This window comes from Carica papaya, chromosome 1 (assembly GCF_054855325.1).
Source record: "Carica papaya isolate Zhongbai chromosome 1, ASM5485532v1, whole genome shotgun sequence".
NCBI lineage: Eukaryota > Viridiplantae > Streptophyta > Magnoliopsida > Brassicales > Caricaceae > Carica > Carica papaya.
The window spans coordinates 10,709,672-10,734,803 of NC_142309.1; the positions used below are offsets into that span (position 1 = coordinate 10,709,672).

General features: G+C 35.7%; 1 protein-coding gene across 4 annotated transcripts; it reads left to right on the forward strand.

Moving 5' to 3' along the window:
- Positions 1–8,645: 8,645 nt before the first annotated feature.
- LOC110809402 (uncharacterized) lies at positions 8,646–13,806 on the forward strand. Of its 4 annotated transcripts, XM_088219151.1 has the most exons (4): positions 8,675–8,789; positions 9,928–9,956; positions 11,245–11,369; positions 11,482–13,806. In XM_088219151.1, exon 4 carries the CDS (start codon positions 11,585–11,587, stop codon positions 13,367–13,369), a length of 1,785 nt encoding a protein of 594 aa, XP_088075277.1. In that variant the 5' UTR covers positions 8,675–8,789; positions 9,928–9,956; positions 11,245–11,369; positions 11,482–11,584; the 3' UTR covers positions 13,370–13,806. The 4 variants fall into 4 exon arrangements, with proteins under 4 accessions (XP_021890915.1, XP_021890916.1, XP_088075277.1 ...); XM_022035223.2 differs by lacking the exon at positions 9,928–9,956 and having other exon boundaries at positions 8,646–8,789; positions 11,469–13,806; XM_022035224.2 differs by lacking the exon at positions 9,928–9,956 and having other exon boundaries at positions 8,646–8,789.
- Positions 13,807–25,132: the final 11,326 nt, after the last annotated feature.

A 25,132-nucleotide genomic window follows, 5' to 3' on the forward strand; every position in this document is an offset into this window, starting at 1 on the left:
AGATTACACAAAAATATTTAAATGCAAGATTCGAATTTTTTTTTTCAAGTAGAATACAAGGTTTGATGTTATTACACGACGAGGAATGAGTATGAATCGTTTTGACTCCTGGAGCCTCACTCAATGTAACATAAAAAAGCTTAACTACCTAATTTATCCATACTTAAACTACATCCAACAATATGAATGCAAATTCAAGGTAATGGAAAAAAAATAAAAAGAATAAAGAAGAACGTCACAGCTTATCCGATAAGACAATCTTGATTTCTTAACTCAATAAAACTTCTGAAACTCTCTAACTTAAAGAATCTTGAAGAACATTCACAAAAATTAGGCAAAGCTAATATTAAAAAAGTAAGCAAAAGCTTAAAACTTTATTAATTTGAAAATTTGATAGTCGTTATTACAACTTAAGGATTGAAACCTTTTATAGAGATTTTACTCTTCTAATATGAATAGAAATAGGATTATATACTCCTATTTGAACACTTAGATTTAATTAAACTAGAAAACTTAAATGAAATAACAAAATAATTAAGTTCTTATCTAAACTTAATAAAATAATCAAAGATAGTTAAAATAATTACTACAAAAATTCTTTTCTCCTTATTCAAATCTCCATCTGTCTTCATTTTCTTCGGACTTCCAACTTGAATAGAATTTTTCCTTAACTAAACACTTTAATCACATGTGGAATTTTTGTAGAAATCTTTTGCAGCTTGAAATCATAGGAAAATTAGGAAAAAAAAGGGAGAAAAGAGTCCAAATCGGACTCAAGGTGCTGCTACCAGGCTGGTTGTGTGCAAGCAATACGTAGGCCTATTGGTTGCGCGCAAGTGGTGCGCTCGGATGTGGCGTACATGCGGCAGGTTTCCCTTACACACGTGTGTTCTTTTGCGCGCATATAGTTGATGCGTGTGTGTGTGCATGTTCGCTCCTACTGTGCCCAGGCACTGATCTCCCACACGGCGTGCTCCATCGCATATGCATAAATCCTACATGTGCGAATACTTCTTCTCACGTATGTGCACGCCCACACATGCGCACCCGACAGGTGTCCATACCCATATTATGTTTTAGGCTTTCTCTTGAGGCGAAATTCTAGGGTCAAGCCTCTCCTTGACCATGAGGCCCAATAACTTCATCGTTTCAGATTGTCTCTTATTTTCCTCATTATAAACCAATGTTCAAGCCCATTTAATTCTTTATGGGCCCTTAATTCACTCCCCTTATGGTCTTGCGTTTAGACCGATCTTAAATGAGTACTTTCTATTCAGGAGAACTTCCTAGTGTGTCCTAGAAGCACACTATAGCACGATCATTTTCGTCATTCCGTTGCCGTATCCCCATTCATGCTTGGATTCTGGAACTATTCCTCCATATGAGTCTCTAGCTTGTTACAAGAATTTTTTTTATTTATTATCACATCATGTTATCTCAAAATGTAAAAGCTATGTATATTAGGGATCGCAACAGGACAAGTTAAGGGAATGTTTTATAATATTTGGACCTAACTCACCCTTGTAAAATGCAAAACTCAAAGCAGCTTAGTCCTATAATGGATCTAAATTTTTCTTTTTCTTTTTACTTTTTCGAGTCCTATTGGATTTGCAAATTATCTTACTCTCATCCAAATTTGATCATTTTATTATATTAACTAAGATAGTAAATTATGGTTAAGATACATCACAGGGTAAGTGGAGTTCGAAATTTTGTTGAAGAGAGGAAAAACTATGAAATAAATTGGTTATTATGATAATGATCTAGGTGGCTCAGAATATAACACAAAAATCAGTAGGATATGCATTTCACCTTGGTTCTAGTTCATTTTATTAGAACTCAAGGAAGAAGGAAATGATTGTCTGGTGCAAAGATTATTTTTGTTGTTGTTGAAGTTATAAGTCAGACTATTTAGATTTAAAAAATTGCTTTATCATTTTAAGGAGAAACAAAGGACAACAATCCTTATTTATTGCCATCATAAATCTACAACTACAGTTGCATAAAATCTACTTTTTCATGGAAACCAAGCACATGAAGATTAAATAGATTAAATATCAATTTGTAAGAGCTAAGAAAGATAATAAAGTTTTTCTTCAGTACTACAAGTCACAAGAACAAATGCTTAATATTTTTGTCAAGAGTTTACAAAAATCTAAGATTGAAACTTTGATAAGAACAAGATGAAAAAAAAAAAAAGAAAAAACTTGGCATTTTCAGTAAAGATGCCATGAAGGAGTGTTACAGTTTGACATTCTTTGTTGTTAAACTTCCTAACATGCATTTTGTGTGTAATGTCTTCATAAATATTTAGTTGTTAGTTCTTTGTCTTACTTAGATAATATCTTTTTTTTTGTGTTGTTTTATATTATATACATATATATATTTAGATTACAATCTAAATATTGTTTCTTTTTAATTTCTATTATCAAGGACAACTTTAAGAAGTCATATATTGTAATATCCGAAATTAATTTTAAAAATTTAAAATTAATGTATAAAAATATAATTTTTAAATTTATAAATTTTTATTTAATATAAAAATTAGGAAAAAATAGGTGGAAGATGAAATTGAAAATAATTTTAGAAAAAATGGATGAAAATTTAGTTTCGGGGTGTATTTTTGAAAGAAAAATCGAAAATTGATGATCAAAATGCAATCTAAGAAAAATATGCCACGTATAACCGCCAAGTCAGCAGTCTCGACGAATCGAAGTGTGCCGTATGGCAAGACACGCTGATTCGGTGTCATATGAGACGGCATGCTGGTAATCCGCGTGCCCGTGATTGGACGGTCTAGATTTGTTCCCGTACACATAGACGGTCCGAATCCGTTCTCTTTTTAAACATGATCGTACAGTTCAGATCAAATCACGATGAACGGTTCAGATTCACTTTTTCTTCAAATGCGATCGGACGGTCGAGATCAAACGCGATGAATGATCTAGATTAAAGGAAGATGGGTATAAATATCTCATTTTACACCGATCCTTAACCCTAGCCGCCAGCCCCCGGTCGGAGAAGAAGAACCAGTCGCCGAAGAAAGGAGCTGACTGCCGCCTACCGCCGTGCCGGAGCCACCTCCGACTACCAAAAAAGGTAAAAAAATTTCTAGTTGCTCGAAATTTGATTTTGAACACCCCCATGGCTAAATCAGAGCAAAAGGACCGGTGGATGAGCTAGAAACTGCGGATAAAGCCTGGCGGCAACGCCGTAAAAAAAACTAAAAACCCTCCGATGAGCCTCTTTCCTATTCCCATTTCATGCAATTTTTTCACCAATATATTTATCATTCTGTTTCTCACAGATTGACCGAAGAAAAACACTCACCCGCGAAGGTGAGCTAGCAGAGCTGCTGCACCGGAAAACTCCGTCGACGGTAAGCTTTTGTTTTCGATTTTTTTTTGCCAACCGAGTCTCTTTAACGTGTTTTCTCATAGAGATGAGTATAAAATCAGCTGAAATTGACCAAAATTGGCAAAAAATGGCCGGTCCGAGGCAAACTGCCACCCTAGATAGCGATGTCGTTGCCGGAGCACGGCGATACTGCCGTGGCAGAATTTCGAAATTGGTCGAAAAAGATTTTTAACACCGATTTTTAATTTTTTGGGGTATTTCTAGGTACTTGAAGCGTGTTTTAATCTCTGAAAAAAAATTTAGAAATCTGGAGACTACCACTAAGCGCAATTGAGAGTTTAACATTTTGGACACCGATTCGGGTAAGAATCATTCACCTTATTCCTTGTTATGGAATTGAAGTTTAATTATAAATGATATGACATTTTACCTAATTCAAAAAACTTTGATAATTAATTACAGGTTACTAATGGAGTCAGAACCGGTTGTTTATCACTGTTTATTCTATTTTAACTGATTCATTGATTTTATAGTTTTAAATATATAATAATAAGCTGGAGTTAGTAAGATGATTCAGTTGTGTTTTCTTAATGCATATATTGTTTATTTTACGTGATTTACAGTTAAATTGTGAAATTAAAAATTAAATGTAAACGGAGAATTGCTTGATTAAGTGAATGAATGAGTTATAATTTTACTGGATATCTTAGGAGATGGTGAACGGACCGAGTACACAGAGAACCCTATTATGAATATTACCTCATACCGGATAGGGTATCGATGATTAGTATTTTGGCGCTCATACTGGATGAGGTATGAAGACAACCCGTTTCACCTTTTTACCGAACAAGATATTGAAGGATGATATTTTTGGGGCTCATACTGGATGGGGTATAGGGACGGCCGATTAGTTGACAATATTGAATAAGGGTTCACGCATAGTGGAGACATCCTTATGAACTCCCATAGATATCAGTAGACAATTAAAAAGGAAAAGTCGTTGTTCTAGTTAATTGAATATGAGATTATGATGTTGTTTGTGTTATTACCTCTATAAGTCAGTTTTGGAAATGTCGCTACGGTAAGTATACAATAAAATATTTTATTTATGATAAATAAATTTACTTAAATTAAGAGCATTAGTTGTCTTCATGATTTTTACCAATCTTCATTTCTGTATCGGTGAGTAGTGTGACATTCTTACTGAAGTAGTGTAGCTCACTCTTTTATTAATTATTTCAGATCAAGAGAATTAAGATTCAGATTCCGATCTATAAGAGGATTACGAATAGAATGTCTAGTTGTTGACTTTCCATTTATTTCTTTTATTTTTCGTTGTTCTTTTAGAAAGTTCATTCTCGTAGCCCTATTGGATATTCTAAATTATTGTGTAAGGAATATAAACCCTAAATTTAGTATTTCGCTTCCGCATTCAATTTATAATTTATTTTCTTTTAAATTCTGACCGTTACATATATAACTTGTGTATTTCAGTGTTGCATTAATGGAAAGCCATCACAACTCTTCAACATTTTTCTTTTCTCCTCTCTTCTTAGTCTAAAACCAAAATGTTAGACTATATTAATTGATTTAGATGATTGACAAAAACTTAATTTTGCACTAATAAATATTGATGAATTTTTAAGTTAGCTATTGCGGTACTGGTTGAGAATGTGAAATGAAATGCTAAAGACCATAATATTAATAGAAAAAGAAAAATAATTGAAGATTGAAGAACAATTATTTATTACTTCTGTTCCATGTAATTAGGTGCTTCAATTTTGAAAACTCGAGACTTTTCATTATTAAATTTTTTACTTGCGAAATCTCTTTTAAAATATTTTAGAATATTCCTTATTAATTTTTCAATGAGTTAATTTGATTGGCAAATAATTTTTTTAAAGAAAATTAGAACTTTAAGTTATTTTATAATTTACTTAAATATTAAAAATATTTTTAAATTAACGTTGATATGCCAGAAGATGTGATTTTGCAAATCAAGTCAGAAATCATAAGGTTTTTAAAGCATATTTTTTAAGGCAAATGTGCTAAAGCTTGTGATACGGAAGATCGCATAGGAAATCACATTAAACAGATATTTTAAAAAAGATATTGATGTTGTATTAAGTGTTTGGATTCGATTTCAAATCTCTGTCTCTACTTGGTAGTTTCTCTTTCATCCTTTAAATAAACTTCTTCTATATTATTTAGAAGTGAAAAGAGATCATCTGAATATATTTTAAGAATTTTTTTTATTCCTTGAGAAAATCTTCTAAAAATTTTATCCAGTTTTTATATATTGTTTTATGCATAACTTTTTAATTTTTGAAGAAGTTTTTCCAAAGAATCAAATTAATATTTTTATTTTTATTTTTCTTGAGCCTTGGTTGAACCCAAAATGAGTTTTAATTTGTAAAATCGCTTGTTGAGGAAGAAAATATACAAAATCTATCCTCTTTCTTATGGGTATTATAAGAAATGAATGGGTATTTCTTTTTGCGGGTTGAGTGTTATGAATTACATTTGATACGTGAAGTATGACATATTAAATAAACGTTTGTATTCAAGGGAGCATGTGAGATAGGTGGAGCTTGACACCTTATTAACAAGTATTTTATAGAAAATTATTGAAGAATAGCGGTGACTTGAGGAGAGGATGCTAGCGCAATTTATGGTTAAACTTCTTTAATCCAAGTTTGCATATTTTTTCAATCTCTCACTCTTGCATTTACCTTTACCAATTCTTAATTATTTGATATTGACAAGTTTAATTGAATAGCTATTACCTCGAATTGAATATTTGTTAGCTCAATAAATTGCTTGGAATTTATGTTTTTGCTAGCACACGGATTAGTTAAGACATATGTTTTGCAAAAATATTAATTGTTTAGGATTGATACATTTAGAAGTATATTTCTTGTTTAAGATTCAAATGCTTATCATTAGAACAATTTAATGTGAATTTCTTAATTTTGGTAGTACACTAATTATTTGATTTGTATATTTGGTTGGGATTGATTTACTTTTATAGTATAGTTGGAAATTTGCATAAAAGATTAAAATTATGCAAAATCCAATTCACCTCTCTCTCTTGGATTTTCTTAGGATTTAGGCTAATACAACTAATTCCAACTTCATAAGAAATGGATCAATTTTTTGATCGATAATATATTTAGCCTCAAATGTATTTACATGACTTATTTTCTCCATGCATTTAGTATATATCGAAGTTTATTCGAACTTTATAAAAATATGCAAAGTTCATGATATTTGTAATTTTAAGCAAATAAAATCCTTTCGGTTTCATACTCTTTTTAAGTTCATCATAATGAAAATAGCCTACAAGATCCATTTTAAGTGAAGTGAAATATGTAAACTTGTGACATTTTCTGTAAGGTGTATTACCTTATATTTGATGGAAAGTAAATTATTTTTAAATTTATTTTTATAAGATAATTTTGTTCGCATATTTCATCAGTGTAAAACTTAATTTGGAATGAATTATAAAATTATTATTGTTGATCCGGAATAAACCAGATTGATATCTTTGATTCACACTAAATTATACCATTTTTTTTTCATAATTAGAGTTTTAATTTTTAAAATATATATTTCAACTATTTCTTTTAATCTAATTTGATTCGATTTAGATAAGAAAATAGATTGAAACAAAGTAGATTTTGAACTCTTTCATTCCTACAATTATGGACTGGATCAAATGATCTAGTCTGTTTGGATCTAGATCGAGAAAAAGATAACCTATATAGAGATCATTTCAACCTAATTCTTGATATTTAAGATAGAGTTCCAAGCATGAAAAACTAGTAGAATTAAGTAGTAATCACAAGTATGAGAAGGCTAGAATTAGAACTTAAAATAATATACAAACACTTCTAAAATCATCACTTGTTATATAAATAACATTAAAGTATTATGTTCTCCTTCTTTGCTTCCAAAACTAAGTGAGATTTGGATTTTTATGGTAGTAAATGAATTTTTCTCAATAAAGGAATGAAAAACTAATAATACATGGAAAGATTTTAAAAAATTGGATATTCAGGAAATTAAAAGGTGTTTAAAACTCGTGAAATTTAGGTGATTGAATATTTATAATTATGTTTTCATGATTTTATCTTTATATTTTCTTGTAATTTTATAGATAAGAAAATGGTGATTAAAATAAACAAGCAATTACTAAAACAAGAAAGAATCGTTAGAGTCGCAAGAATTGCAAGATATTATTTTGAATAAATTGAATAATATAAATATTTGAAAAGTAAAACAAATTTTATTTTGGTTTCAAATCTTTGTTATCTTAAAAATTTGAGAAAATTTTTATTTATTTTTTATATAACATTTTGTTAGATCTTCTTATTGAAAATAATAAATTAGAAACATGAAAGTTACATCTTTGTCAATAGTTAATTTATACTATTAAGATTATTATTAAAATTTAATATAAATCCACAATTTTAATTTAAAACGATACCAAATCAATGATAAAATCTTATGAAAGGAAACTTCCTTATTGAGAAGTTTTTTTTTTTTTTTATAAAAATTATAGAGAAAACCCTTGAGAATTAGACAAAAATAAACCACAAAAAAATGCTTACAAACATAGAATGATATAAAAATTACAAAAAAAAAAAGTGAAACTATAAAGGAAAAAAGTTTAGAAATTTATTAGGATTTTCTTATTGTGTACTTAATAATTTTAACACACAAAAAGCTTAGCATAACGAGGAATTATATATGAAAATATTATCATACACGAATCTATTATAAAATAAAAATTTCATACTTTTTGTTACCTTTTTACTTTTAATGTTAACAAATTTAAATCTCGAGAACCTATTCAAACAAAATTAAATTAACTAAATTATGTTTTTGTCCATTATCACCGTCGAGAACTCTTTTTTCTCAAATTCGGTAATAATTTTTTCAACTTCAATAATTACAATATGATACCCTTTTTTTTGGGTAAAATTACTATTTAAAACACGGTTTATGATTTATTTTAAAGAAAAAATAATATGACGTGAAAGATTTATTAAAAGAGAAAAGTTTGAATTGTGGAGACAATTATTAGAGTAAGAGATTGAGAGATTTTATATAATATTTTTTAAAAAAATTAGTTAAACAAATCATTCAAGAAATAAATTATGAATATATCAATTGTTTGATGTGGTCCAAATTAAAATTTAACCCTTAAGTAATTTAAAAATTAAAATGGAAAAAATATAAATGTGAAGGACAAATATGGAATTAAGACTTTAATGGTTGTTCCTCAATTTCCAAACTTATACTCTTTACGTTATTGTTAAAACATGAGAGATCAGATATTGCAGAGTTAATATAAGGGAGAAAAAGGGCTTGAACCGGACAAAGCTACAGGCACAGCTTGAGAGTCCCCGCGGCTGATAAATTTTGAGGTACATGGAAATTCGCCATTTTTTAGTTTGTTTCGTAATTGATATTGAATTCTTGGAATTCTTGTTTCGGGATGGATCTACTGCTTTCTTCTCCTCTTTTATTTCTAGTTTGAGCAAAACTCAGTGTCCTAATTTCAAACATATTTCTTTTTTAACTTGTATTCTCTTTCACCTTAACACCTGTACCAGTCTTGTCTTTATTGTGTGTGTTTCCGAGATATGTGTATGCAGTGAGGTTTTGTGTGTTTTTTTTTTAATGGTGGTGAATGATCTACGAATTTTTGTGTTGATGATTGGCGAGTGACCAGAGGGGTTCTTTCTTTTCTTTTTTAATCGTTTGGACTTTTTATTCCATGATTTCGCTTGAAAATTTTTTAATTCCCTAGAAGCGAAATGGGGCTTGCATGTGAAAGACAGAAATTCGCCGAGTTGCGCACCAGAGTTTGGGGGTAGCTTTGGATGGCTTTTATGTCTATTTGCTGGAAATAGCTGTGAGGATTCTGTGGGAATGCGGGTTGAGCAGGAAGAGCTGCTCTTGTGAAGGGCAAGAGGTAAAAATTGAAAAAAAAATTATAAGAGCGGTCTCTATTCCTTTTGCGCATAGGAGGAGCACTAGGCAGAGTTAACTGTTGTAACACCGAGGCAAAAAAATGATTTTTATTAGTTACTCACTAATCAGTACATAATGGGTATGTATAGATACATTAGAAAAGCTAATGATGGAGTAAACTAAATAACGACTAATAGTGATTAATAGAAAAGAAACTAATTAGTTAATTAAAATTAATTAATTAACTGATACGTTCACATTCATCTTCACAATGTAATGTTGAATGGGATTTGATATAAAGAATTTTTTATTTTAAATGGAAATTTTTTACTACATATAATACTTTACCATAAGGATGGGTTTTCAGGTAAGATTCGGTGTAATTGTAAGTTCTTAAATGTCTTTACGAAATATCGATGCATTTGATGATAATTTACTCTTAACCTTAGTAACATGCATGTAATATCGTAAGTTGTCTGGACCAAGATATGATCAGGAATTATTTTAGTGCTCAAAGAGTGTAAGAGATCTTGTTAAAAGACAGTGGGCGCATTAAAATCTATGGATATATCTCTTTTATTGATACAGGTGAAGAAGGAAAAGGGCAAGATCCTTAGGTATGAAAGATAAGGATGTAGCTGCAAATGCGAACTTATTTGATTGTTTCATCAGCTTTGTGATAAACTATTTGGGCCTCAATTGTTCTTAAGTTTGGCGATTTCAAAGAAAAATAGACAACAATTGTTCTATTTTAGTTAATTTATTCCAAATTGTTAAAGTTTTTTACTTCACCTTATGGCTCTTTATGTGCTCATTGCATACTATTTTAGTTTCTTTTCTTTCTCAAGTATATAAAGACGTTACATTTGATTGTTCAGCTACCTAGCAATGCAAACTTCTTGGACTCTTTTGAATTCATTGAATAACTACTTACTGTTTCTTTGTTGACACATCTAATGACATTTTAATCTTTTCTCATTTCTCCCCTCAATCTGTCAAAACCGTAATGCATCTCTGGGGTTTTGTATCAAATCTACTCTTAGACCTCAAAGAGCACTTCAGCCAAACATTTGGTTGATGTGTGTACATATCTCGGAACACAATTGCAAAGACTTGATTATGGAATGGCTTGTAGGTCACAGACTGGACACTCTTTTCCTTCAGTGTGTATTAGGTGTGCCTCCATGTTTCTATTGCTCTGTCCAGTATCATGTAGGGTAAAGATCATTTGATGCCTCGTAGATGGGGTATTTCATGGGTTTATGGTCCTTCAATCAGAGGGAAATGCAAGCATTGTTAAGTAACGGTCTTCCTCTGTAACAACGTCTTAGAGAGGATAGTGTATCTTGCCTTCTGGCCTAAAGCACAAAGTTCCTTTAGGGGATTGTTTATGCTATGAAGGGATTGGTATGCTATTTCTACCGATGAAGTTTCTTTTTGTCTCATTTCTCCCTTGGGACTTATCCTCCTTACCTTATAGTTTCCCTCTCTTTTTCTCTGTAATAATATTTTTTAATGTCCAAGTTGAAAATTTTTCTTGTTCTTTTGTCAATAGGCGTCAGGATGACTGTAAACACAAGTGGTTCTTGATCCAATTAAATAAACTGGCTATGTAACTGATCTGGTGAATGTTATTTCCTTTGTTTTTTTAGGAACTTTTGTTTTATACTTCTGCAATCATCTGTCAGTTCCCAAATTGAATTGCCTCAACGGTTTTTTTGTTGGTTTAGTTTTCCTTTATTTAGCGGGTACGTGTCTGTGTGTTGTGGAGGGGGTGGGGTCGAAGGGATGGCAAATTTGTTGGTGGGAGAAGGAAGTCGGATTAGTTAATGTAATTACTTGAAATAAAAATAATTCTCTTTATCTTATTATGTATTTTCATGGGCTCTTTTTTTCTTCTGACAGATGCTCTAGTTGTTCATTCCGTGAATTAAGTTTTGTCACTCTACAAGAGTGCAACAGAGGATCAATCTCCGGCATTGTCATTCGATTCCCACAATTTCCCTCTCTTTGTTGATTAATAATTCCTGGTATAGTTCTTCTAATTCATTTCTTCTATTTGCTTCATTATTTAGTTTTCTTTTGTTTTTTTTCTTTTATATCTTTCTTTTCTTACTGTGCTATTTTAGTATTTGTGTACAGTTACTTCTATGACGTGGATTTATCTGAGGTATCTGATATGCAAGCAGTATGAAGGGGATCCTTTGAAATAAGTGGGGCCTAGTGTTCTTCATTCTGTGGGTTCATGGCTGATCCCACATTAATTGTACCTGATTCTTCACAGACTTTGATAGGACAAACTTTAGTTATTGGGCAAGAATTTCCTGATGTAGAAACTTGCCGAAGAACATTGAAAGATATTGCCATAGCACTGCATTTTGATCTTCGGATTGTGAAATCTGATCGTAGTAGATTCATAGCCAAATGCTCTAAAGAAGGCTGCCCTTGGCGTGTCCACGTGGCAAAATGCCCTGGAGTTCCAACCTTTTCAATCAGAACTCTGCACGGAGAGCATACTTGTGAAGGAGTTCGCAACCTCCATCATCAACAAGCATCAGTAGGTTGGGTTGCAAGATCAGTGGAAGCTCGTATTCGGGATAATCCACAATACAAACCAAAAGAAATCCTTCAAGATATTAGAGATCAGCATGGAGTTGCTGTCTCTTACATGCAAGCTTGGCGTGGGAAGGAGCGCAGCATGGCTGCACTTCATGGAACTTTTGAAGAAGGGTATCGTGTTCTTCCTGCATACTGTGAGCAAATAAGAAAAAGCAACCCAGGAAGCATTGCATCAGTTTTTGCAGCTGGACCAGAAAATTGTTTCCAGCGTCTTTTTATTTCATATCGTGCAAGTATCTATGGGTTTATAAATGCTTGTAGGCCACTTCTGGAACTTGACAGAGCACATCTGAAAGGAAAATACTTGGGCACACTACTCTGTGCTGCTGCTGTTGATGCGGATGATGCATTATTTCCTTTAGCAATTGCTATAGTTGATGTAGAAAGTGAAGAAAATTGGATGTGGTTCATGTCGGAACTGAGGAAGCTTCTGGGAGTGAATACTGACAGCATGCCTAGACTTACTATATTATCTGAAAGACAGAGGGGTATCGTAGAGGCTGTTGAAACGCATTTTCCAACTGCTTTTCATGGATTTTGCCTACGTTATGTAAGTGAAAATTTCCGTGATACTTTTAAGAACACAAAGTTAGTGAATATATTCTGGAATGCAGTCTACGCCCTCACAGCTGCTGAATTTGAAGCCAAGATATCTGAGATGGTAGATATCTCACAAGACGTGTTACCATGGTTTCAACAGTTTCCTCCTCAGCTTTGGGCTGTGGCATATTTTGAGGGGGTTAGATATGGCCATTTTGCTTTAGGTGTCACAGAGTTGTTGTACAATTGGGCTCTCGAATGCCATGAGCTTCCTGTTGTGCAAATGATGGAACATATTCGGCATCAGTTAGCAGCTTGGTTTGATGATCGTCGTGATATGGGGATGAGGTTGAACTCAATTCTTGTTCCATCTGCTGAGAAGCGGATTTCAGAAGCAATTGCAGATGCTCGTTGCTATCAAGTACTCCGTGCAAATGAAGTTGAGTTTGAGATTGTGTCAACTGAGCGAACAAACATAGTGGATATACGAAGTCGTGTATGCTCTTGTCGCCGTTGGCAACTCTATGGTGTACCTTGTGCTCATGCTGCAGCTGCACTTATTTCTTGTGGTCAAAATGCACATTTATTTGCTGAGCATTGTTTCACAGTAGCAAGCTACCGGGAGACCTATTCCCAAATGATCAATCCAATTCCAGATAAGAGCCTATGGAAGGAGCAAGGTGAGGGAACTGAAGGTGGAGGTGCTAATCTTGATATTACGATACACCCACCTAAAACTCGACGGCCACCTGGCAGGCCAAAGAAGAAGGTTCTTCGTGTCGAAAACCTGAAACGGCCTAAGAGAATTGTTCAATGTGGCAGATGTCATTTGTTAGGACATTCTCAGAAAAAATGCACCATGCCTATTTGACTTCATCTTGTTTCATTTTTTTGTCTGTCTCGTGCCGTTTTTGTACCTTCTGTCCTAAAATTCTGGGTAGATTCAATAGCATGTTTGTAATCTTGTTGTATTCTTTTTTTTTTTTTTCTCACTGAGTTGCTAAATAAGGATACAGGGTCCTGTTTTTGATAGTTTTATCAGTTTGCTGCTTCTGAACATTTTGTTGTGGCAGCTTTGTCCAGATATCCACAAGGATAATCGGTTACTGAAAGTTGGAAAGTTTTCATGTCTTGTGTTCTTTTAGGGTATAGAGAGTAGAATTAGACTGTGCTGGTAATTTATCATGAGAGTTATATTGTTTTAGGTATTATCATTCAGGTTTTTTCAGTTGTCATTAGGGAAATTCTTATACAATTTCAACAAGACTGCAGTTATTTTATCATTAATTATTTTTTACATTGTATGTAGTTCATGTTTGTTCCGTTCAGTTTAAGCTCTAAATTTTTATTATATATCGAAGTTTATATATTTAATGTATTATTTAACTAATTTTAGTTGGTACCGTTAATTCTATTCGAGAATGAAAATATATTAATCGTAATTTGATAATTGTTATTGAATCTAAATTTACTAGTGACTGTACTAAAGAGCTAATAAAATTTAATTTTAGTCATTATAATTCGTTTTCGTTTTATCTCTTTACAATCTTTAGAGATTTTTTGACCTAGTTATTATTTTATCTCATTAAATTATTATTTATTAACATCACTATGCTGCCTCATTTTTAATATTAATATTTAATCAAATATAATTATGAATCATTACAATTATATTTGATTGTAGAGAAATATTATGTAGTAGAGAAAAACAAATAACCTCATAAGGTTCTTAATGATCGTTAGCTCTAACGTTAGAGCTTGTAAATTTAACTTTTCTTCACAGGAAGAGGGTGTTGATGGGAAATCTCGTCAAGTGCTTATAGATAGATTATAAAAATGAATCTTAATGAAAAAATAATTAGTTTTTATATGAAGTACATATACCTCTCATTTTTCTTCGCTAATATTTGTTTTGTTAGATGAGAAGTCATCCATCAAATCTATCTTTAAAAAACCTAATTGTCAAGTATAACTTACATATGTGTTTGCTACATAGATTGACTATGTATATACAAAAAAGTGTTTTAAAAAATATGAGTTACTAACTAAGAAAATATCCAAATAAAAATAGTTGAAGTAATTAAAATAAGCTTATGGAGTGATTAATGACGTATCGAGAACAATATGTAGCATTTCATGACTAATCTAATACACAAGACGAATATATCTTATGCCAAAAACTATCTTACTCCTAGCCTTGTTATTCTAGTGTTTTTCAAAAACTGAAAACGATCAATTTGAGGGCTTATAGAAAAATTATTAGTAATTTTGTACTTAATTAATTTGGTTCATTACTTCTTTAAGAACTCATAGTGCATTTTTTCTAAACCACCTATCTTACGATCTGATACCACTATGACACAATATTTTGTCCTTTTAATCATGTGTTTGATGGTAAATAAAGCACAGATAATTAAAGTTTTAATTATTTTCTTTTACTAAACCATTGCCTCAGTTATTTTTTTTCCAAACTTAAAAGAAAAACTTAGTCTATTCTTAATTTTCATACGAGTATAAACTTCTAACATTCTTGTAAAGGTTGAAGTATTTCAAAATCTATTCATTCTTATTAGTTTTATCTACCATGTATATTTGAATGAGTGTTAAGATTTATATACGTGACAAATAGGCCGTCTAATGTTTGTATTTTATTAGTATTTTAATCATCTCTCTAGTATCTATCTACTAAACTTATTACATATTAGAAAATGTAAATATATATTGTAACTTTAAATGAAAAATAAAATAACTACTTTTTTAAATTTGTCATAACTATAACTAAGTGCATTTATACTGCCCTTCCACACATATATACTTATGGAGAAATTATGCACACCCATATACATACATAAACGAGGTCGTGAATAGAATACTAATGATGAAAGTACTATTAGTACCTATGTTATATATCTATGAATTATTAATCATATGTAGATATAAAAAAAAAAAAATATATATATATATATAGATATGCAAACATATGCTGATATGTATACATATAGAAGTTGTTGCATACAGTTAAATAAAGTAATACATGTATTAATTATCTATAGTTGCTCAATCATGGAAGCTAGACATGTATGTTACATGGGAAATCTTCCGGTTGAATGTCATGTTTAGTATAGGAAATATATGCATATTAAAAGATCACATCTTAACATAAACTTATTCTAATGAGATTAGAACTTAGTTTCCTTGTTAATCACTCATCCTTTTATTTATTTTAAATTGACTATATATGAAGCCTATAAAATATATCAAGGTTCAACTTTGAGGTATTTCTTTTCTTAATTTTCAAACTTAGCAATGAAAGTCTATAAATAATTGATTTTAAGTGTAACGACCCCGAAAATTTAAAAAGGAGATGTATATAAAGAATATAAGTGTGGAAGCGAAATAAAAGGTTCTGCTTAATATCCCTTACACAATAATTTTAACGTACTAACAATACCGAAAATAAGTCCTCTAAAGAAAATACTGGAAATAAAAGACTATAAAAAAAACTAATAAACATTTAGGTATCTACTCGCCATCTTCTTGTAGATCGGGCTTGGGAACCAAGTCCTCCTGATCTGAAATGGTTAAGTAAGAAATGAGCTACACTAGCCCAGTAAAGACATCACACTATATCACTGTCACAGAAGTAAAGGTTGGTAGAAAACTAAAAATAACCAATGGAGTACAAGTTTCAAGTAAATTTATTTATCAATAATCAAACCATTTACCGCCCACTTACCTTAGTAGAATTTATAAAAACGACTCATGGAAACAATAACATCATAGATATTATAAGTTCATACATAATCTGTAACATGGTACATGTCATACTTTTATATTTCAATCATCAAATAACAGTTGCCCTCTTTTTATCAGCCTACTAGTATTCGTGGGGATCCATAGGGGTCCCCGCTACCTGTGAACTATTCTCTTGACAAACTTAATTTTCAAAGCCGTCCTCATACCCCGTCCGGTATGGGTGTCAAACAATAAATCTCAATACCCCGTCCGGTATGAGGGTGAAGCGGGCTGCTTCCATACTCCGTCCAGTATGAGTGCCAAAATATTTAAAATCTCCATACCTCGTCTGGTATGAGACAATGTTCCCGGTAGGGTTCCCTATAGACCCGGTCCGTCCACCATCTCCTAGGATATCTAGTGAGGCTGTCAACTTATCCATTTATCAATTCACATATCTTTTCTATTTTTTTCTTAGTTTTCCATTTCTCACATAAACATGAATATTTAAATAAGTAACGAGCATCCAACACGGTAAGCATATCATCGGATTCACAAAATCAAGCCATAATGAAGTAAACAGTGATTCATGCATTCAAAACCATAGAATAAATAAATCAGATACTATACTGCATTTAGACTGTAAAATAAATTAAATAGGAACTGACAGAGAAATATATCCGGTTCGGGCTCCATTAGCAACCGTAATAATTATGTATATCAATTTAATTCATACAAATACAGTTTTATCATTTATTAGACTTTAATCCCGTGATAGGAAATAGGGTGAGGGGTCCTTACCTGATTCGAAGCCGAAAATTAAATTTTCACTGTGCATACGGGCAATCCCTGGGTTTCCTAAATTTTTTTCCAGGAACTAAAACGTGCTTACGGTATCTACACATATCTCAAATAACTCAAAAATCAGACCCAAGGCCTATTCGGCCAATTTTGGAATTCCGGCACGGCGACGCGGCGACGATCCACTTCGAGTTAGCTATTTCTGGCCGTTTTCGGCCAAACTTACATTGGTTCCTGTGAAAAAAACACCCATAGGGCCCTCGGTGGGCCGAAAAAAAATCGAAAACCAAAACTTATTGGCGGCGAGGCTCTCTAGTGCGGCAACTCCTCCGGCTCGAGTCGCGATTTGGTGTTTTGCTCCGGTCAACCTGTAGAGGAAGGAACGGTAGTCACAATGGTGTAAAAATTACATCGAACGAGAATCGGAAAGGGCCTCATCGGAGGCAAAAATTGAGAAAATTTGCAGCGGCGTCATTGGACTTAGGGGGCATTTTTCAGCCAATTGGCCAGTGTTTTTACTCCGATTTGGCCATAGGTGGGTTTAACATCGAATTCTGAGTCAAGAAAAAAAATTTTACTTCGTTTGGCAGCCAAAAATTGCTCCGGTGCGGCAGCGGGTGGTGGCGGTCGGCTCCCTGGCGGCTAGGCTGTCTTCTCCGGTGAGGAGCTCTAGCGGCTAGGGTTAGGGTATGGGTGCGGATGAGATTATTTATAACCATCCACTTTTAATATGAGTCGTCCATTGCGATTTAATCTGGACCGTCCGATCGCGATTAAATAGAAAATGAATCTGAACCGTTCATCGCGATGCAATCTGGGCCGTCCGTGCGTGATTCAATCTGGACCGTCCGTGCACGTGCAATCTGGGCCATTCGTACCCATTTTTGATCTAGGCCGTCCGTGCGCGCGGGAACGAATCTCAGCCGTTCGATCGCGCGCACGCGGATTGCCCACGTGGCTCCCTTCTGCGTGGCCTCCCACGTCAGCGTCTCTACCACGCAGTGTGTCCTGGTTGGCTGGGGCTACTGACCGGGCTACTAACGTGGCACAATTTTTCTAAATTGTGTTTTGACCTCCGGTTTTCAATTTTCTTTTCAAAAACACTCCCAGAACCCAAATTTTCACTCCTTTTTTCCAATTTTTTTTTCAATTAAATCCCTAAAATAATTTTACCCCTTTTTATTATTATTATTATTATTTCTATTTAATTAAATCAAACTAAATTAAAACCATATATTATTACATAATAAATCATTATATTCATATAAAAATTACAAAAAAATAAAATAAAATAATAATAATAATAATAATAATAATAATTTAGGTGTTACAACTCTCCCCTCCTTAAAGAAATTTGGTCCCTCAAATTTGCCTCTTACTCTTGATCGAACAAATGGGGGTATTGGGCTCTAAAGTCTGATTCTAGTTCCCATGTAGCCTCCCTTGGTGTGTGGTTCTGCCGTACGACCTTTACAAAGGATATTTTTCTGTTGCGGAGCAACCTACTCTTTCGATCCGTAATGCCGACTGGTACTTCTTCGTAGGATAAGTCTTCCTGGAGTGGGAGGGGTTCGTGGGCCAAGACATGAGAGGGGTCCGGGTTGTACTTGCGTAGCATGGACACATGAAATACATTATGGACTAAGAAAAGCTCTAGAGGTAGTGCTAGTCTGTAGGCGGCAGTACTAATCCTGTCTAAGATTTCGAATGGTCCAATGAATCGGGGGTTCAGTTTTTCCCTCCTGCCAATCCTACTAATTTCCTTGAAAGGAGTGATCTTGAGAAACACCCGGTCGCCTTTCTCAAACGCTAAATCTCTCCTTCGGGTGTTCGCATAACTCTTCTGTCTGCTCTGAGCCGTCTGAATGTTCCTTCTGATCTTAATTATCTTGGATGTGGTCTCCTCTACTAGTTCCGGGCCGAACAATTTTTTATCACCCACTTCTTCCCAACAAATCGGCAATCTGCATAGACGCTCATATAATGCCTTATACGGGGCCATGCCAATGCTCGCTGTGTAGCTGTTGTTGTAGGCAAATTCTCTCAGGGGCAGATGGTCGTCCCCATGGCCCCCAGAGTTTAGGACACAAGCTCGAAGTATATCTTCTAGTGTACGGATTGTCCTCTCTGATTGTCCATCTGTCTGCGGGTGGAAGGCAGTACTGAGGGACAGCTTCGTTCCCATGACTTGCTCAAAGCTACTCCAAAATCGAGAAGTGAACCTAGGGTCCTTGTCGGACACCACTGTCACTGGAACTCCATGTAATCTGACTATTTTTCGGATATACATTCTTGCCAACTTGTCCGATGGATCGGCCATTCTGATGGCTAAGAAGTGGGAAGACTTGATGAGCCGGTCAACAATTACCCAAATGGCGTCATGTCCTGCGCGTGCCTTAGGTAACCCTGTCATGAAGTCCATGGTGATATGTTCCCACTTATATTCTGGAATCGGTAAAGGTTGAAGTAGTCCGCCTGGACACTGATGCTCTACCTTGACCTGCTGACATATCAAGCACTTAGACACAAAGTCAGCTATATCCCTTTTCATCCCATTCCACCAAAATCGGGGTCGCATACTTTGGTACATTTTGGTACTTCTGGGATACATGGAAAACTTTGAGTTATAAGCCTCAGTCATAATGTCTCTCTTCAATTCATTGTCATTCGGAACACACACCCTGTCCTGAAATCGGAGTAACCTATCGGCAGAGACCCGAAATTTTGAATTAACTCCCTGTCCTGCATTATTCTTGAGGGCTACTAGGGCGGGATCAGCTGACTGACTTTCTTTTATTCTCTTGATTAACTCAGGCTGGACGGTCAAATGGCTCAAACATGTGGCTCTCCTCAAGTCTTGAAGTCGAACTTGTTGTGTAGCCCCAATTTGCCTGCATTATGAGACCATCAAATGGGCTAACATACCTGCACTTTTCCTGTTGAGTGCATCGGCTACCACGTTACCCATACCTGAGTGGTATAAGATATCACAATCATAGTCTTTAAGAAGTTCTATGCACATTCTCTGACGCATGTTGAGATCTTTCTGAGTGAATATGTATTTCAAACTCTTGTGATCGGTATAGATCTGAAAGATCTCTCCGTATAAATAATGGTGACAGGTCTTCAAGACGTGTATGATTGCGGCAAGCTCTAAGTCATGGGTGGGATAACTTTTTTCATGGCTCTTTAACTGTCGTACCCATAAGCTATGACCTTCCCATGCTGTATTAGCACACAACCTAGGCCTAGATAACAGGCATCACTATAAACCGTATATCTTTTCGATCCACTCGGTAAGGCCAGCACAGGTGCAGTAGTCAGCTGCTTCTTCAGTTCTGAAAAACTTCTTTCACAGTCCTCATTCCACTCAAACTTGACATTCTTCTTTATGAGTCGGGTTAGGGGAGCCGCTAGACTAGAAAATCCTTCAACGAACCTGTGGTAATAGCCCGCCATTTCCAAAAAGCTACGAATTTCCTTAAATGATGTCAATTTGTCCCAGCCGAGCATAGCTTCAACCTTTTTGGGATTCACTGATACTCTATTCTTTGATATGATGTGTCCTAGGAAGGTGGTTTGCTCAAGCCAGAATTCACACTTACTCAACTTTGCATACAGCTTCTTTCTTCCGATGATCTGCAAAACTTGGGCTAGATGGTGAGCATGTTCTTCTCTGCTTTTTGAGTAGACTAAGATGTCATCGATGAACACGATAACAAATTGATCTAGGAATTCTCTGAAGACCCTGTTCATCAGATTCATGAAGATGGCTGGGGCGTTGGTTAGCCCAAATGGCATGACCAGGAACTCATAGTATCCGTACCTGGTTCGAAAGACCGTCTTGGAGATGTCTTCTGTTCTTATTTTTACTTGATGGTAACATGATCACAGGTCTATTTTGGAGAAGATCTGTGCACCCTGCAATTGATCAAAGAGGTCATCAATTCTAGGAATGGGATACTTGTTCTTGATTGTGATCCTGTTCAATTCTCTGTAATCAATACATAGCCTCAACATTTCATCTCAATTCCTGGCAAAAGTGACTCCAGCGCCCCAAGGGGACACATTGTGTCTGATAAAATCGTTGTCTTACAATTCAGTGATATGTTTTCTCAGCTCCTCCATCTCAACGCGGCTCATGCAGTAAGGAGCAACCGAAATAGGTTGGGTGCCAGGCTGGAGGTCTATGGTGAACTCGACTTTCCTGTCTACTGGTAGTCCGGGTAGCTCATCCGAAAATACATCTTAAAAGTCTCAGACTACCGAAATCTCTTGAATACAATTCTCTTTCTTGGGTTTGCCTAGTTAGAGAAAATAGCAAGGTTAAGGCACTCGACAAGTAAGAAAATTTGCCATTAAGTAATAAATACTAAATGATTTTATTCGTTTGTAAATGGCTCCCCATTTGGAGGATTGAATATAATATTTTTGTTAAAACAATCTATGGTAGCGTGATACATCGCTAGCCAATTCATCCTTAAAATTACATCAAAATCCCCTGTGTCTAATTCTATCAGGTCGACACTCAGTTTTCTATTTGCTATCTCCACGGCACAAGCCTTGTAAACAACTTCTCCTAGTAATGTTGCACTCCGAGCAGTAGATACAATTAACATCGAATCAAGTTTATCAAGCAATACATTAAATTTGGATGCAAAAACAGGTGAAACAAATGAATGCGATGCACCAATGTCAAACAAAATATGAGCAAAATGGTTACAGATAGTGTACATACCCTGTACTACGTCTGGGTCAGCGTCGACATCCTGCTGGGTGAGGTTGTAAGCCCTACATTGAATACGAGGTCTTTTTTAATTCTGGTTCCTTGAGCACTCTCTCGCATAGTGTTGGGCACTACTACATATGCGATAAGTGTTGTTGAGGCGGTAACATAGTCGGTCCCTGTGATCCCTACCACAATGCTGACAGATCTTACCACATCCTGCCACTGGAGCCTAAGGGAGAGCCTGGATCACTGGTCTGGGCCTCTTGTTCTGTTGGACAGGTGCAGTAAGTGCTGGTCTGCAGAGTGGAGCTGAGGGTCAGTGGTTTCTATACTGGCCGAGGGAGAGTGTGGAGGCTCCTCTCAACTAACTGTGCCTTGGCCAAGACGGCTGAGTATGTCTTAGGCTCCAATACAAATAGATGTTGCTTGATCTCTGGGCGGAGTCCCCACTGGAATCTCCTAGCCTTCCTGCCCTCGTCCATCAATGTCTTAAAGGAGTATCGGCCCAGCTCCAGGAACTTACGGGCATATTCTGACACCGTCATGTTCCCTTGGACTAACTCTATCTTCTTCAGGTGTCGGATGTGCTCTAGAAGGTACTCTGCATGGAAGGCTGCTAAGAACTGTTCCCAAGTGACTAGAACAAGCATGGTGGTCTGCTTGAGTTCCCACCAATAGTCTGCTTCTCCCACCAGCATGTAGGTAGCAAGAGTGACCTTTTGCTCGGGAGTTACTCCTAAAGTCTTGCAGGCCTTCTCCGTCTCTGCCAACCAATACTGGGCATCTTCAAAGGAGGATTCCCCTACAAAAGTGGATGGGTTCAATCTCCTGTACCTCTCTACGTAGTATGGGTCAATCATGGAAGGAGCTGGGTCCCGTGAAATAGGAACTGGGCCAGGCTAAAGATAGACTGAGGGGCCCTGTGGTGGTATTTGCTGATATGGTGGGGGCACCGGATTATACTGTGGCGGTGCCGGGCAGTACTGTGGCTGAAGCACCGGATTATATTGCTGTGGTGGCACCAGGTGGTATTGTGGAGGAGCAGGCTCATACCAGGGTGGCTCGGGATACTCCCGCTGCAGTGGTGGCTCAACCTGTGGCAGCGGGGGAGGGTCGATTAGCTCCCTTCTCTCCTCTCGACCCTGCTGGGCAGCAATGAATCTCTCCAGCATCTCAAATATTCTGTCAATGTTTTTCCGAAGCGAACCATCCCATGCTGCTCGGTTTAGTGGAGGTCTTCCTCTCCTCATCTCTTTGCACCTACATTTCACAAGGAATGGTTGAGTAATGATTCAATGATTTGGAGTTTCTCTAAGTATTATTGTGTAAGGGACGAGTCCGAGGAACGCGGCTCTGATACCAACTGCAACGACTCCGAAAATTTAAAAAGGAAATGTATATAAAGAATATAAGTACGGAAGCAAAATAAAAGGTTATGGTTAATATCCCTTACACAATAACTAAACGTACTAACAATACCGAAAATAAGTCCTCAAAAATAAATACTGAAAATGAAAGACTATAAAAGAAATTAATAAGCATCTAGGTATCTACTCGTCGTCTTCTTGTAGATCGGACTCGGGAACCAAGTCCTCTTGATCTGAAATGGACAGTAGTAAAGGTTGGTAGAAAACCAAAAATAACTAATGGAGCACAAGTTTCAAGTAAATTTATTTATCAATAATCAAACTATTTACCGTCCACTTACCTCAGTAGAATTTATAAAAATGACCAATTGAAACAATAACATCATAGATATCATAAGTTCATACATAATTTGTAACATGGTAGATGTCATACTTTTATATTTCAATCATCAAACAACAGTTGCCCCTTTTTATCAGTCTACTAGTATCCGTGGGGATCCATAGGGGTCCCCGCTACCCGTGAACTATTCTCTTGACAAACTTAATTTCCAAGGCCGTCCTCATACCCCGTCTGGTATGGGTGTCAAATAATAAATCCCAATACCCCGTCCGGTATGAGGGTGAAGCGGGCTGTCCCCATACCCTGTCCGATATGAGCGCCAAAATATTTAAAGTCTGCATACCCGTTCGGTATGAGACAATGTTCCTGGTAGGGTTCCCTATGGACCCCGTCCGTCCACCATCTCCTAGGATATCTAATGAGGCTGTCAATTTATCCATTTATCAATTCACATACATTTTCTATTTTTTTCTTAGTTTTCTGTTTCTCACATAAACATGAATACTTAAATAAGTAACGAACATTCAACAAGGCAAGCATATCATCGGACTCACAAAATCAAGCCATAATGAAGTAAACAATGATTCATGCATTCAAAACCATAGAATAAATAAATCAGATACTATACTGCATTTAGAATGTAAAATAAATTAAACAGGAACTGACAGAAAAATATGTCCGGTTCGGGCTCAATTAGCAACCGTAATAATTATGTATATCAATTTAATTCATATAAATACAATTTTATCATTTATTAGACTTTAATCCCGTGATAGGAAATAGAGTAAGGGGTCATTACCTGATTCGAAGCCGAAAATCGGATTTTCACTGCGCCTACGGGCAGTTCCTAGGTTTCCTAATTTTTTTCCAAGAACTAAAACGTGCTTACGGTATCTACACATGTCCCAAATAACTCAAAAATCATACCCAACATCTATTCGGCAAATTTTGGAATTCCGGCATGGCGGCTCCGCCGTGCTCCGGCGAGGCGGCGGTGATTCACTTCGGGTTGGCAGTTTCTGGCCATTTTCGGTCGAATTCGGCCAAACTTACATTGGTTCCTATGAGAAATCACCCATAGGGCCCTCGATGGGCCAAAAAAACACCGAAAACCAAAACTTACCGGCGGCGGGGCTCTCCGGTGCGGCAGCTCCTCCGGCTCGAGTCGCGATTTGGTGTTTTGCTCCGGTCAACCTGTAGAGGAAGGAACAATGGTCACAATGGTGTAAAAATTACATCGAACGGGAATTGGGAAGGGCCTCATCGGAGGCAAAAATTGAGAAAATCCTCAGCGGCGTCGTTGGGCTTAGGGAGCATTTTTTGGCCAATTGGCCAATGTTTTTACTCCGATTTGGCCATAGGTGGGTTTAGCATCGAATTCTGAGCTAAAGAAAAAAATTTTACTTCGTTTGGCAGCCGAAAATTGCTCCGGTGCGGCGGCGAGTGGTGGCGGTCGGCTCCCCGGCGGCTGGGCTGTCTTCTCCGGCGAGAGGCTCTGGCGGCTAGGGTTAGGGTTTGGGTGCGGATGAGATTATTTATAACCATCTGCTTTTAATATGAGCCGTCCATCGCGATTTAATATGGACTGTCCGATCACGATTAAATAGGAAATGAATCTGAACCGTTCATCGCGATGCAATCTGGGCCATCCGTGCACGATTC